This window comes from Salmo salar, chromosome 13 (genome assembly GCF_965601325.2).
Source record: "Salmo salar chromosome 13, fSalSal1, whole genome shotgun sequence".
Taxonomy (NCBI): domain Eukaryota; kingdom Metazoa; phylum Chordata; class Actinopteri; order Salmoniformes; family Salmonidae; genus Salmo; species Salmo salar.
Window position 1 is genome coordinate 12632866 of NC_138303.1, and position 18174 is coordinate 12651039.

Consider the following 18174-nt stretch of genomic DNA (forward strand, 5'->3'; position numbering starts at 1 on the left):
CACAGATTCTCAATTGGATTGAGGTCTGGGCTTTGACTAGACTATTCCATTATGCTAGTGGGCAGTTGTATTATTCATTATGCTAAAGTGAAGTTTTATTACTCATTATGCTAGAGGACAGTTTTATTACTCATTACGCTAGAGGACAGTTTAATTACTCATTACGCTAGAGGACAGTTTAATTACTCATTACGCTAGAGGACAGTTTAATTACTCATTACGCTAGAGGACAGTTTAATTACTCATTACGCTAGAGGACAGTTTAATTACTCATTATGCTAGAGGACAGTTGTTTGGACCTTACTGTATCCAATGGTACCCTGTTTTCATATGGTTTTCACCCTTTTTCGAGCCTTGGTCATTTAATGCAGTTTTATTTCATCATGTTGTTATTTAGCAATGTTTTCTGTATACAATATAACTGTATAATCATCAATACACATTTTATGTTTGTGCTCCTACGCACATACTTAAAAACATAGGTTCTGGGCTAATAAAGAATACTAGTACAGAACAAGAAGGCCCACACACACTGTTAAAGCTCTCAATTCACATCTTTATTGACAACGCTTCGATCCGAAACAGATCTTCGTCAGGTCAAACAAACAGTGCTCACATCCCAAAATACACATTTCACCTCACATGACCATGTGCATCTCTAATAACTTAAAAGCAATGAGATGGGTACATGTAGTAGTTCCAGAAAATAATATATATTTACCCAATGACCAAGTTGGTAACCCGGAAGGCAAGACAAATCAAAGTGATATCACACCATTTTTCTTACATGAATGTCAAACTCTTGGTTCAGACATCTAGGAGACAGTGCTATTTAACAGCTGATGGACATGCGTACAAAAGACCTTGCACACTTCTTCCAAATGCGTTATTAAAACATCACTACCCAGCTAAATCATTTTAGCTAAGACATAGTAGGGTCCGTTCCAAATTGCACCCTTCTTCCCATGTAGTGCACTATACAGTGCATTTGGAAAGTATTCTGACCCCTTGACTTTTTCCACATTTTGTTACGTTGATGCCTTATTCTAAAATTTATTAAATTGATTATTTCCCCCTCATCCATCTTAACACAATAGCCCATAATGACAAAGCAAAACAAGGTTTTTAGAAATGTTTTCAAATGTCTTAATCTAAAAACTGGTATCACATGTACATAAGTATTCAGACCCTTTACTCAGTACTTTGTTGAAGCACCTTTGGCAGCGATTACAGCCTCGAGTCTTCTTGGGTATGACGCTACAAGCGTGGCACACCTGTATTTGGGGAGTTTCTTCCATTCTTCTCTACAGATGCTTTTTTGTTACGTTACAGCCTTATTCTAAAATGTATTAAATTAAAAAAATTAAATAAATGTTTCTCATCTACACACAATCCCCCATAATAATAAAGCAAAAACAGGTTTAGACATTTTTGCAAATTTAATAAAGAACTGAAATACCTTAAAGATTCAGACCCTTTGCTATTAGACGCAAAATTGAGCTCAGGTGCATCCTGTTTCCATTGATCAACCTTGAGATGTTTCTACAACTTGGAGTCCTCCTGTAGTAAAATCAATTGATTGGACAAGATTTGGAAAGGCCACACACACCTGTCTATATAAAAGGTTCCACAGTTGACAGTGCATGTCAGCGCAAAAACCAAGCCATGAGGTCAAAAGAATTGTCAGTAGAGCTCCGAGACAGGATGGTGTCGAGGCACATATCTGGGGAAGGGTACCAACAAATGTCTGCAACATTGAAGGTCCAAGAACACAGTGGCCTCCTTCATTCTTAAAATGGAAGAAGTTTGGAACCACCAACACTTCCTAGAGTTGGCCGCCCTGGCAAACTGAGCAATCAGGGAAGAAGGGCCTTGGTCAGGGAGTTGACCAAGAACTCGATGGTCACTGACAGAGTCCAGAGTTCCTCTGTAGAGATGGGAGAATCTTCCAGGACAACCATCTCAGCAGCACTTCACCAATGAGGCCTTTATGGTAGAGTGGCCAGACGGAAGCCACTCCTCAGTAAAAGGCACATGACAGCCCGCTTGGAGTTTGCCAAAAGGCACCTAAAGGACTCTCAGACCATGAGAAACAAGATTCTTTGGTCTGATGAGACCAAGATTGAACTATTTGGCCTGAATGCCAGGACAACAACCCTAAGCACACGACCAAGACGACGCAAGAGTGGCTTCGGGACAGGTCTCTGAATGTCCTTGAGTGGCCCAACCAGAGCCCGGACTTGAACCCTATCGAACATCTCTGGAGAGACCTGAAAATAGCTGTGCAGCGACACTCCCCATCAAACCTGACAGAGCTTGAAAGGATCTGCAGAGAAGAATGGAAGAAACTCCCCAAATACAGGTGTGCCAAGCTTGTAGCGTCATACCCAAGAGGACTCAAAGCTGTAATCGCTGCCAAAGGTGCTTCAACAAAGTACTGAAAAGGGTCTGAATACTTATGTAAATTTGATACATTTCTAAAAACCTGCTTTCGCTTTGTCATTATGGAGTATTGTGTGATGAGGGAAAAATTCAAATTTAATCCATTTTAGAATAACACTGCAACACAAAATGTGGAAAAAGTGAAGGGGTCTGAATACCTTCCGAATGCACTGTAAAGGGAAGCGGGTGCCATTTCGGACACACCCTAGAATTTGTTAAAAACTGTACATGGCTGTAATATACAGAACAAGGCAAACTCTTTGGTAAAGGTATACACACACAGACAATTTTATTTTTCTCAAAATCTCTTATTTTGGATGGGGCTCTTATGAACATAATATTACTTAATGAAACCCACAAAACATGTAGAAAATCAGTCTCTAATCCGATGAGAATGAATCAATGACAAGGTAATACAATAACCGATTCTGTACAAACAAGGTGGTATGGGTTTTACTGACCCGAACAGCTAGACAGCCCTCTAATGTATTTCCTGTGGAGATCAAGAAATAGTTCAGTCCATAAAAGAAAAGAAGAGTGGAGTGCAACCTACACGTTCATTCATGTTCGTTTGCCCTATGTGCAACTTCCTAATACAAAACAAAATGCCTTATGGGTGAAGGTGTAACACATTAGTACTCTTTGCCTTTATCAGAGGAAAACCCAAGTGGTATCAAGTTATATGACAGAGACAGGATTACAAAAGTGGTGGAGGGCACTAGTGACTACAGTTCCTTGATCTTATTCTGCTCCAGGTCTTGTGCTGGGGTAGAACAAAGCAAGATGGTGGTGGGAATTACAAGTTATCTTACACTACATAACCAAAAGTATGTGGACACATACTCAACGAACATCTCATTCCAAAACCATTAATATGGAGTTGACGTTGCTTCCAGAGGTAGTTTGGAACTCGGTAGTGAGTGTTGCAACCAAGGAGATGATTTTAACGCGCTTCAGTACCCCGTGGTCCCGTTCTGTGAGTTTGTGTGGCCTACCACTTCGCGGCTTAGCCGTTGCTGCCCCAAGACGTTTCCACAATAACTGCACTTACAGTTGATTGGGGCAGCTCAAGCAGGGCAGAAATTTGACAAACTGACTTTTTGGAAAGATGGCATCCTATGACGGTGCCACGTTGAAAGTCACTGAGCTCTTTAGTAAGGCCATTCATTCTACTGCCAATGTTTGTCTATGAAGATTGCATGGCTGCGTGCTCGATTTTATACACCTGTCAGCATTGGTTGTGGCTGAAATAGCCGAATCCACTAATTTTGAAGGGGTGTCCAGATACTTTGTATATATATAGTGTATATGGGTGAGAAGTGTACAGAGCACAGAATTCTGGACCACCAAAATGATTGGTTTATAGTCAGTGTTGTCTACTGGCTTCTTAAACATCAGTACAAAAGGAAAGAAAAAAAGGAGAAACAAACATAAAAAGACAGAGTCCTTGATGACGATAATAAGAATAAATTGTAAGAATACAAACCAAAAATAAATAGCCATCTCAGATGATCCAATTGGAAAGTGATCTGTTGCAACAAGTCTCTTGTAAGAGGTTTAATTTTCATCCCAGTGGCCAGATGCCTCCACTAGAGGGGATACATCTAGGGATATAATTCAGGGACGTGAAACGCTACTTTTACATTTGGAGTCATTTCACACAGTATTTCCTAACTCCACAACAGTACACATTCTCAGGTAAGCACACCTGATTCAACTACTCATCAGGTCCTCAATGAGCTGTATCAGGTAGGTTTGTCCAGGTCTACAACAACATGGGGCTGTTGGGGGAACTGGAGGACCGGAGTTGGGCTGTTAGGGGTACTGGAAGACCGGAGTTGGGCTTACTGGAGGACCGGAGTTGGGAAACACTGGTCTAGCAGCAGACGCACTGGATAAGAATGTCTGCTAAATGACTAAAATGTCAAATGGAACATTGCAGATAGAACTGTAATGAAAAGAGCAGACACGATTGCCTACTCTGACAGATGATCATGTGTTCGACACCATACATTTTTATCTGAACGTTCAGTAACGTTACATACTCCTGAACATAGCCCCAGGGTTTTACATTGCAGTGGTTGGAAGGTTTCATCAGGGGCAAACCAGGCCGGGCCGCATTCAGCAGGGCAAAACGTTATGGAACGTTCGGATAGAAGTCCTTAATGGAGAACAAACATGCCTCAATGACAAGTAGAAAAATGAGTTAAGTCAGCTCCAATCATTCAAATTAGCTGCAACATTCAAATACGTTTGCCTACTGAACAGGCCCTAGGTGTTTTGCATTGCAGTACTGGGGGCCGTCACTAGGGGGCGATCCAGGGGTGGCGCAGGCAGTCTGCAGCCGTGGCCCTCTTCTCTGGTACCAGCTCCAGCATGGGGAGGAGGAAGTCAGCGAAACAATCAGCCTCCTCTTTGGACCACTCGTACTTATCCTGCAGCACCTCTAGTAACCCCCACGGCTTCAGCTTGGTGATGTGCTTCAGGTCCCCTAGGAAAGAGAAGTTAAGAGACAGCCTCAGAGACACATAGAAGGATTAGACAGAAAGAGACGGCACTCAGCCGGCCAGTCAGACAGGGTTTTACACCACCACAGCAAGACTCACCACCATCACACACACACAACTCAAGACCGTTACTAAAAGCTTTCCTTTAAATGACAGCATACAAGAAAATAAAAATAAAAGATTGGCACGATGAAATACACGCATAGATTTACAACAAAGGAGAGATGGGTCATTTAAAAACCTTACATAACCGCTTTGCTTTACCTTTCTTGGTGAAAAAATCCTTGGAATATCTCCCAGCTGTTACGAGTTTGTGTGGGACTTGCCCCAGCAGCTCAATGATCAATGCAATATGGTCTGCACAGACAATGAGAGGAAAGAGACAGGGGGAAGAGAAGAGGGGAGGACGAGACAAACAGAGTCAGACTTGGTGTGCCAGTCAGTCACAGGCCCACCCTGGGTGAAGGGGGTCAGTCCGACAGCACTTTGAGGAACCCGCCTTTTATTTGGGTGTAAAGTCCCATTTATTTTGGGGTGTACAATCCTTATAACTACCTGTCAAACAGTACAAAGACAGCTGCCTAAAACTAAATAGAGAACACCTATACATGACAGAGACTGGATTTAAAGTGGTTCTGATTCTACGTAGTATACAAGTGTTGACATTTGGAATGTAGCAGTTGGGTCTCCTGGTGCTGTCAGAGGACCTTGCATGCTCTACCTCCCCCCATCCCCCAGACACAGTACCGCTTCTGGTGAACCATTCCTGGGAGAATTTCCCACTCAGTGCATAGTGGTGGGGAACTTTCCCCAACAACTCAATAAAATCAGAGATATATATATATATATATATATATATATATATATATATATATGAGCTAGAGAAATGAGAAAGTGGAGGAAGAGAGAAAGCAAGGAGGAAGCAGAGGAAGAAAGGAGGGCAGAGGAAGAAGGAGGAGCGAGGAAGAAAGGAGGAAGCAGAGGAAAGGAGGAAGCGAGGAGGAGGCAGCAGGAAGAAAGGAGGAAGCAGAGGAAGAAAGGAGGAAGCAGAGAAGAAAGGAGGAAGCAGAGAAAGAAAGGAGGAAGCAGAGGAAGGAGGAAGCGAGGCAAGCAGGGCAGAGAAGCAAGGAGGAAGCAGAGGAAGAAAGAAGCAGAACAGAGCCAAGCGGCAGCATATTTTGGGGCTCCCGAGTGGCGCAGCGGTCTAAGGCACTGCATCTCAGCGCTAGAGGCGTCGCTACAGACCATGGTTTGATTCCAGGCTGTATCACAACTGGCCTTGATTGAGACCCACCTATAACTAGATGTTCAGATTCAAGGTGTGAGCAGTCACCACGTGGCTGTAGCAGATGGAGCTGTAGCTTATGACAGCTAGCCTTGGGCTAGCTTCCACCTACCTCAGAAAATACCTAAACGTGCCACTGAATCAAATCAAGCTGTGCCAAACAGATTTTTTTTAAAGTTACTCAACGTACACAAGTATGAACAAAAAGCCTAGCACAGAATCAGAGGAGGAGAAGAGAAGAAGAGCGAATGAGGGAGGAGTAGGCAGATGAGTAGAGGGTGTGGGGAACTGGAGAGGATGTTGACAGAAATATAACTCCAATTGTTAAGAGGGGGAAAATAAACACAGGAATGCAGCTAGGTACTCAACATCACATGTTCATACATTTACTCATAACAATAATGTCCAATAAAGACCTAGCAGGTTATTATGTAGCAGGAAAGCTGTAAAACGAGGGGTGGATAGGTACATAATAAACACCTAGCAGGTTATTATGTAGCAGGAAAGCTGTAAAACGAGGGGTGGATAGGTACATAACACCTAGCAGGTTATTATGTAGCAGGAAAGCTGTAAAACGAGGGGTGGATAGGTACATAATAAACACCTAGCAGGTTATTATGTCGCAGGAAAGCTGTAAAACGAGGGGTGGATAGGTACATAACAAACACCTAGCAGGTTATTATGTCGCAGGAAAGCTGTAAAACGAGGGGTGGATAGGTACATAACACCTAGCAGGTTATTATGTAGCAGGAAAGCTGTAAAACGAGGGGTGGATAGGTACATAACACCTAGCAGGTTATTATGTAGCAGGAAAGCTGTAAAACGAGGGGTGGATAGGTACATAACACCTAGCAGGTTATTATGTAGCAGGAAAGCTGTAAAACGAGGGGTGGATAGGTACATAACACCTAGCAGGTTATTATGTAGCAGGAAAGCTGTAAAACGAGGGGTGGATAGGTACATAACACCTAGCAGGTTATTATGTAGCAGGAAAGCTGTAAAACGAGGGGTGGATAGGTACATAACACCTAGCAGGTTATTATGTCGCAGGAAAGCTGTAAAACGAGGGGTGGATAGGTACATAACACCTAGCAGGTTATTATGTAGCAGGAAAGCTGTAAAACGAGGGGTGGATAGGTACATAACACCTAGCAGGTTATTATGTAGCAGGAAAGCTGTAAAACGAGGGGTGGATAGGTACATAACACCTAGCAGGTTATTATGTAGCAGGAAAGCTGTAAAACGAGGGGTGGATAGGTACATAACACCTAGCAGGTTATTATGTAGCAGGAAAGCTGTAAAACGAGGGGTGGATAGGTACATAACACCTAGCAGGTTATTATGTAGCAGGAAAGCTGTAAAACGAGGGGTGGATAGGTACATAACACCTAGCAGGTTATTATGTAGCAGGAAAGCTGTAAAACGAGGGGTGGATAGGTACATAATAAACACCTAGCAGGTTTCCGTTGGACTAAAAACAATTTCAATGTAAAATCTGAACATACTTTCCAGTCAAGGCTTTAAAATAATCCGGGAAACTGGCCCTTTAAGATTGACTATAGCTGACATATAGCCAGCTACAATACCACACAACGTTCTAGAGTCAACAACTTCATCTCTCCTATTAAACACATGGTATGACAGTAATAGACCAGCTGGCTACAGTAATGAACAGGCCCAGGCTAGCTGACACATGCTAAAACAATGTATCCAGATGGCTATTAAACCAATTACAAAATCACTGTAATCTTCACTGTCAACTAGACTACTAATCAGTATTGTACCATGAAATGCATTGCACAGTATTGTACCATTGAATGTACACACCACCTACTGCACAAAGTATAACTGTTGGTTTTTAATCATTAATGCATTTATTAATATTTAGAACCAAGTAAAATCCCAAAGTGACAAGAAGAGATTGAAATGAAAACCTATTAATATTTCAGAAGGTATTTCACAGTATGCAAACGGTTAATGTCAAGAATCCAAAATAGCTCTTCTCTGTAGGGCAGGGCTCTCCAACCCCGTTCCTGGAGAGCTACCCTCCTGTAGGTTAACTCCAACCCCGTTCCTGGAGCGCTACCCTCCTGTAGGTTAACTCCAACCCCAGTTGTAAATAACCGGATCCAGCTGATAAACCAGCTAATTATTAGAATCAGGCATGTAAGATTAGCACAGAGGCAACCTAAAATTAGACTACCATAGTTATATTCAAATCAAGCAGATGAATAGTAGGCTGCATAACTACCTTCGTCCCTGGAGTAATCTTCCCCGGAATGGGGCTCAAACAAGTAGTCCCCAGTGGCCAGTTCAAACGCCTGCAGAGAAGGAAACAATAAACAACAAAACACAGACAGCCGAATGGCAGGAAGCAGACAGTGCACGTGTAGGGAGGAAGATCTTGTAAAGCCATTCTAAATATGATCTCCTTGTACAGATGTCCCTCTTTCTTCCATCAGAGTCAAATATCCTCTATTATAAACTGGCTGGTTCGAGCCCTGAATACTGATTGGCTGACAGCCGTGTTATATCAGACCGTATAGCACAGGTATGACAAAACATGTATTTTTACTGCTCTAATTACGTTGGTAACCAGTTTATAAAAGCAATAAGTCTCCTCAGGGGTTTGTGGTATATGGCCAATGTATCCAGGCATTCCGCGTTGCGCATAAGAACAGCCCTTAGCCGTGGTATATTGGCCATATACCACACCCCCTCGTGCCTTATTGCTTAATTATCCCAAGTGGGGTAATTCACGTGGCTAGTAAAAGGGAATTCTAGTCCGTGGTCGTAGCGTCGCGATCCACCCAAGACTACATCCAATTACAGCAAGGAAATGACTAAATTAATCTCTTCTACTTTTCTATTTACTGGTTTTAAAATGTCTTAAAGTGTGTTGTGGTCCAGTCTTACCATGCAGGCTGTGCTCCATATGTCAGCTGGTGTGTTGTAGCCAGACCCTATGAGCACCTCCAGAGAACGGTACTGTCTCGTCTGGATGTCTTCCGTAAAGTGCTTGTGCTGCGGAGGAGAGAGAAAGGGGCAAGAGGGAGCCAGGTCAATGAGACTGCTATTGCAGAACTGGGTTCAAACAGTGTTTTTTCTTTTTGAATTACTTTCCACGTTTGATTGAGCCTGCTGGGGCGGAGTTCAGATTTTTTGGGGGGATTATTCCATTGGCAAACTCAAGCAAGCAGGCAACATTAATGCCGGGGAAGAGTTAAGCAGGAAATGCCTTAGGTCATCTACACACAGATACTCACCAGCCAGCAGGCGTTCCCCAGGTCTGCTATCTTGACCTTCAGTCTGTCTGCGTTGAGTGGCTCCAGGGGGTTCACCAGGAGGTTCCCCGCTGCTAATTTGGCTGCAAGGAGAGAGAGAAACTCAGCAACCTGCCATTACAACACTGATCTGACCGTCAAATAGAGGAGGAATACAACAACGTACTGTAGTCGACACCCATGCCTAAATCTAATTAGCAAAATCATCCAAAATCCGCCTGTTATCTGATACCCGTCCGCCCACCGTCCCCGACCGTCCGCCCTCCGTCCCCGACCGTCCGCCCGCCCTCCGTCCCCGACCGTCCCCGACTGTCTGCTCACCGTCCTTCAGACTCTCCTGTTCTCCTCCATACTGGACGTTCTCCAGCACCTCCTCTGTGGCTTCCTCCTCCCCACGACTCCTGTTCTGCTCCTTCCAACTCCTGCCCTGCGCCTCCTCTGTGACTTCCACTTGACTCCTTTCCTGATTCTTCTGCTCCTCTGGCGATAGCTCCTCCTCCTCCCGGCCACCAAAGCTTGTCGTCTCAGTCTCGGATGCTTTAGTCTTTATTTCAGCCACCTTCCTGGTCAGAGCTCCACTCCCCTCCTCACTCTCTGGGGTATCCGGGGACACCAGGCCATTATACACGGGTTGAGATTGAGGAGACTCCTGAAGAAGAGGACAATTCTCTGTTTGGTCTACGTTACCGTTGTGTTGGTCTTGTTCTCTCCACTGTGCCTTCCTCTCCTCTGTTTCATCGTCCTCTTCCTCGGGATGAAGGCCGTTACAGTTCACTTCTGCGTCTGTTATTATCCCTTCTGGTCCTAACCGCGTCAACTCCGCACGGGCAATGCATCCTGGGTAAATGAGAAAATAACATTAGATCTAGTGGAGGCTGGACTAGTAGTTCCCTTCTAATTAGTTTAATTCTGTGTTCTTAATCCTAATCTGGGAGACCCAACTGGGTGTGCAGGGTTTTGTCCCAGCTCAGCTGGTTCAACTAATCAAGGGCTTGATAATTAGTAGATTAGTTGAATCAGGTGCATCACTGCTGAGCAAAAAGCTGTACAACCCAGTGTGGATCTCCAGGCCCATGATTGAAAAATACTAACTTTCCCTTGAGTGACAAAGTAGTATTGAATTGAATTAAAGAAAGTCACCTGCTGTGTCTTGGCTGGCTACTTCCTGTAAGGAGACCTGTCTGAGAGGAGCACAATATGGCCGCTGCTGCTTGGGAGATACGGGAGATTCCGGATCCTCTTCATCATCCTCCTCCTCCCTCTCCGGAGCCTTCTCCATCTCCTCCAGATCCAGAATGCACTTCTCCAACAGCTCCGCCTGACGCTTCTGCTTCTTCTTTAACTTCTTCTTCTTGTTCTTGGACATTTTGGTTGTCTGGAGAGGAGGAAGAAGCAGGACAGACAGGACAGGCGTCAACAGGGTTTACTGAATACAAGAGCTACCGGTTGTGGTTGCAGTAGCACAGTAACACTGAATGGCTGAAATTGTAAGAAAAGGCAATGAGTGAAAAGGGGCGACTTACTGCTTTTGGAGCTGGAGCTGTGCTGACTGAAAATAGAACAGAGCCAAATCAACATACTGCTGTACACCAAAGTACCATATTTTGGGGAACTTTTGCACGAGTGCTGCTGTCTGTGTGTCGGCGTCTGTGCGGTGCGTATGTGGGGTTCATAGACTTAACCCCTACCTGCGGACCCTGAGGGAGGGGGAGCCCCTGCTTTCTGCCACTCTGTAGCCTCCGCGGCCAGCCTCCTCACGTATGGCTCATTCACCGTCAACAGGATGTTCTCTGGCTTGATGTCAGTGTGGATGATCTCACACTTGGTGTGAAGGTAGTCCAACCCCTGGAGAACCTGCACAACGGGCACCAATTATTTTATTTAACCAGGCAAGTCAGTTAAGAACGAATTCTTATTTACAATGACTGCCTAACCCGCCCGGCCAAACCCTCCCCTAACCCAGACGACGCCGGGCCATATGGGACTCCTGATCACGGCCGGTTGTGATACAGCCCGGGACCGAAAGGGTGGGGCTGTATTGACGTCTCAGACCGCTGCGCCACTCCGTAATACTAGTCCCATATTGCCATTCCTCTTGGTCAAGGAAGTCTGGAAATCAATTTCACTTCAGCCAGAGACCATGTGATAGTTTAAGTAGATAAGTAAGACATTCAAAAAATAGGACTGAATTGTTTTTAAATGAATCTTTACAAGGTCAATGAGGTGAAGGATCAGTAGCAGGGTTGGTGCCAATTCAATTTCAATTCATTGCTTTTCAATAGAGGAAATAATGAATCTCAGTTAACTTGCTGAATTGACATGGAATTGACCCCAATCCTGATCAGTAACAAGGTCTAGGATTAGGTTTGGATAGCCACGGTATGGAGGACTACGCCCTGTGGTATTACCTGTCGTATGATGGTCTTGACGCAGGGCAGAGGAAGGCCCTGGTAGTTGGACTTGATGATCCACTTCAGTAGGTGGTGCCCCAGCACCTCAAACACCATGCACACATGAGTCCCGTTGATGCCGGAGATCTTGAAGTCATCCAGTAGTTGAACCACCATCTCCCTCTTGGGATCGTCAGGGTCTGTGTTTCTCACCTACGAACCACAAAAAAATAAAACAGGAAATAAAAAAACGTATCAGAACAAATGTCTGAAAGGAAAGGTGAACAAAGGGACAGGGAAGAAAAGGAAGCATTTTCCAGATGAAAATATCAGGCTGATGTCATGCTGGTGAGTATGATTGACTAAGTTAGTCACTCACAGATCTGAGCAGTTTGATCTCATCTACAGCCGTCTCTGTGTAATGCTCTGCACTCTTCACCACTTTCATAGCCACAAACCTCTTCACCCTACAAACAAACAGTCAATCAGTCACAGAAGACAATGTATGTTTGATTCTATGCAATATAGGATTATTTCAGCAAAAAAATAAAATGTTGATTTAACAAATAGTGCTTCTGCTATTGTGAAGATCTGTTGATCAGAATCTAGTGTGATGCAGTCTCAGGCCTTCACAGACAACGATATGAGATCTTACTGGATGTCCCAGGCCAGCCACACAGTGGAGAAGTGTCCCCAGCCCAGCTTCCTGATCACATGGTACCTCCCATTGAACAGGTCTCCTATCTTTACATGGTGGTAGCCACCTAGACACGCAGCAGAGTGAGATTAGTGACAGTAGGAAAGAAAACATCATTAAAACGAGTCATTGGCTCAGTCTTGAAGTCCAAAATAACCTAAATAAGCATGTAGACTCCCAAGTTACTGTATTACAACTAGAGAGGACTAATAATGAAATAACATTCTACTTTTAAAAAGTCATACAATGAGCTGGTTGACTTTGCCAACTTTAAACTCTTGGCTCTGCCTGAAACCAGTGGCAAGATTCCCATATTAGGCAGGAACGTAACTTCCTCATAGTCGTCTCGCCCACCCCGCAGCAGTCATCCCCTCACCCCCGCAGCAGTCATCCCCTCACCCCCGCAGCAGTCATCCCCTCACCCCCGCAGCAGTCATCCCCTCACCCCCGCAGCAGTCATCCCCTCACCCCCGCAGCAGTCATCCCCTCACCCCCGCAGCAGTCATCCCCTCACCCTTGCAGTAGTCATTGGGGTCCTCCTGCTCCTCATCATCAGAGCCTAGGATCTCCTCAGGCTCATCTGGCTCCTGGGGAGAGGCCTCTGGCTGGGGCTGCTGCTGGGGTGCTGCCCCCCTGGGGTGGGCTGGCTGTCTGGATGGAGGACACGCATAGCAATAGTTAGAGACCTTCTTCCTGAGCACTTGGTAAATATTGTCACAGCCTGTGCCAATACTGTTCAACTTTTCCCTCTTTCCTTAAATCACTAGTGGAACTCTTTTCAATAATATATTTTTAGTCACAGAAAATAATACAAGAGAAAACATTCCGGTATTTCTGGCAGACCTACTAATGTATATTACTAATGGCACTAAGATTACATCTTGTTGTATAGCAGCACAGTATTAGGTCTACATTCTATAACCAGCATTCCAGGGAAAACATTACATTTTTCCAGAGATGAGTGATACTTGCATGGCAATTACACTAACATTTAATACAGGACTGTCACCCTTTCCATTTCCAGTCTCACAGTAGAGTGACAGCCCACTAACTGACTTACGTAAGGGATAATCAGTGGGGGGGGGGGGGGGGCTATGCGTTTTACGGAAAATAATGAACAATATTCCACGGAGTTGCATTATTTTTCAGAGAACGCATAGAGCCCTGAGGTGATTATCCCTTTTATACCATGGCTATAATCGAACACATTGTGTTCAACATCTACTGAAGTAGCTAGAATATTTACTAGATAGCTACCGTAGTTGCCTTGGTAACCAAACCAACATATTTGTTAGTTTAGCTAACCAAACCATCAGTCCTATAGCTTGCCATTATGAAATTTGAATTCAACAATATCAATAATGTTTTCAATTCGGCTTTTGCTTTCAAAAGCAGCTCAAATATGTAAGAATGAACTATAGACATTGAAATCTACTGTGAAATATACTGTGTTATTTAAGCAATAAAGCATGAGGGGGTGTGGTATATGGCCAATATACTATGGCTAAGGGCTGTTCTTAGGCACGACGCATCCCGAGTGCCTGGTCACAGTCCTTAGCCGTGGTATATTGGCCATATACCACAAACCCCCAAGGTGCCTTATTGCTATTATAAACTGGTTATCAATGTAATTAGAGCAGTAAAAATAAATGTTTTGTCATACCTTTGGTATATGGTCTGATATACCACGGCTGTCAGCCAATCAGCATTCAGGGCTCTAACCACCCAGTTTATAAAGGGAAATAATGCATGCCCTTCAAGCCAATCAGATGTGAGGGGGATGCTGATATAGCCACCAAACACCGGCTTTGAGGGCATTATGACTTTTATACAATGGGTTACATATTCAAAAAATGATTTACATATTTTAATTAAAAACATTTTGATAAATGTATTCATACTATTTCATCCTTCCACAAGATATAGTTCCGACACAAATCTAGGTTTGCTACCCAAACCGGCTGGTCGTTCGTTCTATCGGTTTGGTTGCCAGAGACGCGACCCAGTCGTTTACTGTTCGCTGCTCTGGCACCCCAATGGTGGAACAAGCTCCCTCACGACGCCAGGACAGCGGAGTCAATCACCACCTTCCGGAGACACCTGAAACCCCACCTCTTTAAGGAATACCTAGGATAGGATAAAGTAATCCTTCTAACCCCCCCCCCCCCCCCCTTAAAAGATTTAGATGCACTATTGTAAAGTGGTTGTTCCACTGGATATCATAAGGTGAATGCACCAATTTGTAAGTCGCTCTGGATAAGAGCGTCTGCTAAATGACTTAAATGTAATGTAAACGTAAATGTTTAATCTAAATGTTCCATTGCCATACTGGCTGGCAACGTTCTTAGCCATAATTGGCTAGCTAGCAAGCAAGGGCTAACTTAGTCACGTCAAAAAGTGCAGCCAGAATAACAGCAAAGTAGTGCATTTGCATAAGCTGTTTTCTAGTGACATTTATTTGGATACATCCATAATAATGAACTAATGCGGTGCGATTTCACCTGGCATAGAAAATGTGCTCTCTCGTCAGGACACTGCTGTTCAGAGGAGCTAGTCAACAACACAACAAACAATCACTTCAAACTGAAGCGGGAAGGACAGCAAACTAGCTACACTTTATTTAAATTTGACCTGTTTTCCATTGATAGTTCTTTGAATATATACATAAAAATGATGCCGATTCATGACTGGCTGACAAATTCTGCCTACCTGTATGTCTCATCCCAACATGTTTATTACTGTGGGACAGCCGGAGATCAAATTTGAATATTGAAACAAATGTTGCAAATGTTGGAGAGTCAGACAGCAAGGTTTATACAAATCCATGCTGTTGAAAACTAAAATGTTAGATGCTTTTTAATCTAGAGATCAAGTTTATAAATTGCCTGGCTGGGCTGATGAGACGGTGGATTGCGCAGTCAGATTGAACAGAGTAAATAGGCATTTCAACGCCTTAAATTTAGCCGATTGTAATTTGTGGACTAGACACCAGCTGGAATGCGGTTTTAACCAATCAGCATTCAGGATTAGACCCACCCATTGCATAATCCTCTATAAAAACAACATTGTTCACACGTATACATAGGATGACTACAGTGTGTGAATCAATTGTTTTGAAGGACAACATTAACTTGAGTCATTCTGCTTATGTAATGTTTAAAATGTGATTTATTCATGTGAAACAGAGGACAAAACACTTCTAGGGTGGCAATAGATGTCTGATGAGAGGCACTCTTACACTAAAATAAATGATTTAGCATTGTTTAGGTCAGCAAAAGCAGGAACTGACAAACGAATAATAACTTCAAGGGCAGGGCATTTTCCCTCATCCATAACGTTGTGCTTCAGCTGGCCCGTGCTGAGGACTTCATCGTTCTCCTGCTGCTCTAAATAGCAGCACAGCAGCTAGGCATTACATAATATCGGGCCTACAGAAAGGATGTCTGCTGGCATAGCGTGGGTTGGCTTGGCTGTTGTTGGGTAAACCACAACGATCTCAATCCATTCTATACCAACATGAACTAAAATACTCTACGTCACTCAGAATATTGAAAATGGGTGTTATAGGATTTTTGGGGGGTATATTTTTGTTCAGGGCAGGCCCAAGAGTCACCTACATTTGTACTAAACTATGTGCCGGTGCTACTCAAAATCTGGCCCTCGAGGCCAGTTACACTTCTTGCCAGCTTTCAATCTTGCCTACTAATTCGGGACTGATTTAGTGTAGGCCTAGGACACCAATTAACTGAGTGCAATTAACAATCTGACGGAAACAAAACCCAGAAGTGCTTTGTCGCCCCTGCTCTATGCATTCAGGATGTCCATATCTAACTTCGACATGTCACAGTCACACGATACCATACACTGATTTGATGGCAGTTTGTGTCACTATGTAAATATTGATGTTATTAGCTCATTACATTTCCAGATATGCTGCATTCCTTCTGACTACAGAGAATAAACCAAACAGAGGACGTTATAGTTCACACATACTCAAAGCCAACTGCTGCTATGGAAACGAAGGACAGGTGCCATCTAAAGTATTTTCCCTGAAACTTCACAAATACATTCATTGCATTTTTCTACAACATCTCATATTTTCATTACTAAATAAATAATTAACTGGGTGTTTATGGTATGTGGTAGAAAACGGGTGTACTGACTGACAGGCAACTTACACAATTTATCAAAACGAAAAATACACGACATCAAGGGGTACTGCGACATCAGTACATCTGCCGCAAGTGTAGTCTAGTAGTAATGTGGCTGTCGTCGACATACTGGACCAGTCAGTCCTTTTTAGGACCCTACGGAAACTTTATTCAATGCTTATGGTCAAACGAAATGCCCTGTGTCAAACGTAGCGAGACATGCTAACTATGCTAACAGTACCCTACAGAATTACTCACTTCTTGCTCGACTTCTTTGCTTTCGCCCTCTTCTTCCTTGCTTGAAGTGCTAGAACTGTAAATGCAATGATAAAAACACATTTATTCAATATCTAGCTAACTAACCCATTTCTGGTTAACCAGTATTTTAGGAGCTATGTTTCCTCACTGGGTTGAACGTTATGTGCTAGCTAAGTTAGTTAGCCAAAGACATTTGAAAGCTGGCTGAGGTATCAAATAAATGATTAGTTAGCTAGCTAACGTTAGCCACAGTTGTTAACTAGCTAGCTATTGTCGCAGAAAACAGACAGGAATCAAATTCTGGCCGTATAACATAAGTGAGATAGTGAAAATATTCAGTAACGTCCTCTTTTAAACAGGAAGAGTTACTGTGATGTTTGGCCAGCTAACGTTAGTTAGCAAGCTTTCGTGCAACCACCACTCAATGAAGATCTGTCTTATAAATACTGCATTATTCCCTCCACGTTTACTCAATTACTTTTTCACGAAAAGCACATGAAATGGAAGCAGTTAGCAATGATTGTAGGGGCCAGGTTGATGGTACTAACTAGTTAGTAAAAGGTAGCTAGCTGAGCCAACGCATGCCTGGCGTTCAGCTTAGCAAGAGATGCAGTTCCACAAAACACTTCGCACATAAGATTACGTCGTTATAATGAACTGTAACTTTAAAAACGACATCAATTGACATTTGTTAATAATATATTAACACACAACTGCTTACTGATTAAACGTTTGTATTTTGTATCTTTATGAAGATTACCTTTTCTCTCCATGTTGATCGGGTAGTTCAGAGACGTTTGTTCTGCCAGCAGCACAAACGATGACGTCACTCTCGTATGGCAATGAGGAAACCTTCAGATTAAAAGCCCGCGTTTCAACGTCAATAACTGACTTAAATAAATGTATTTTATCCAAAAACATTTTTTTTTTTATGTTAAGGCCCAGTGCAGTCAAAATTCGTTTTTCCTGTGTTTTATGTCATATTGTACAGCAGCTGATAAAACTAACACTGTAAAAGCGTGAAAAAGTTCAGTGTTATTTGCTGATACAGTAGTTGCTGGTTGAAAATACAATCTACACAGGCCCTTCTAAATCACCAGGTTTACATGGGCGGGAGTTTCAGCTTTTCATGGTGACATCGACATGTGATAAATTGGTTA

At 43.3% G+C, this 18174-nt stretch overlaps 1 protein-coding gene across 2 annotated transcripts; it reads right to left on the bottom strand.

Moving 5' to 3' along the window:
* Positions 1-535: 535 nt before the first annotated feature.
* On the bottom strand, positions 536-18076 carry LOC106566414 (SRSF protein kinase 1). Of its 2 annotated transcripts, XM_014134420.3 has the most exons (16): positions 17775-18076; positions 17015-17069; positions 13120-13256; positions 12564-12672; positions 12288-12375; positions 11927-12121; positions 11207-11372; positions 11042-11067; positions 10659-10893; positions 10206-10355; positions 9840-10112; positions 9501-9601; positions 9151-9258; positions 8486-8555; positions 5214-5306; positions 536-4933 (listed from the first exon to the last, which is right to left on the bottom strand). In XM_014134420.3, exons 1-16 carry the CDS (start codon positions 17785-17787, stop codon positions 4749-4751), a joined length of 2004 nt encoding a protein of 667 aa, XP_013989895.2. In that variant the 5' UTR covers positions 17788-18076; the 3' UTR covers positions 536-4748. The 2 variants fall into 2 exon arrangements, with proteins under 2 accessions (XP_013989895.2, XP_013989894.2); XM_014134419.3 differs by having other exon boundaries at positions 9840-10355.
* Between the last annotated feature and the right edge of the window lie 98 nt (positions 18077-18174).

What these genes read in the sequence shown, in the direction of transcription:
- LOC106566414 (XM_014134419.3), bottom strand. An exon ending in CAGCTCCAGCTCCAAAAGCA is followed by an intron (nt 10,894 to 11,041) that starts GTAAGTCGCCCC and finishes CCTCCTCTCCAG; the next exon opens with ACAACCAAAATGTCCAAGAA. An exon ending in GGATTTTTTCACCAAGAAAG is followed by an intron (nt 4,934 to 5,213) that starts GTAAAGCAAAGC and finishes TCTCTTTCCTAG; the next exon opens with GGGACCTGAAGCACATCACC.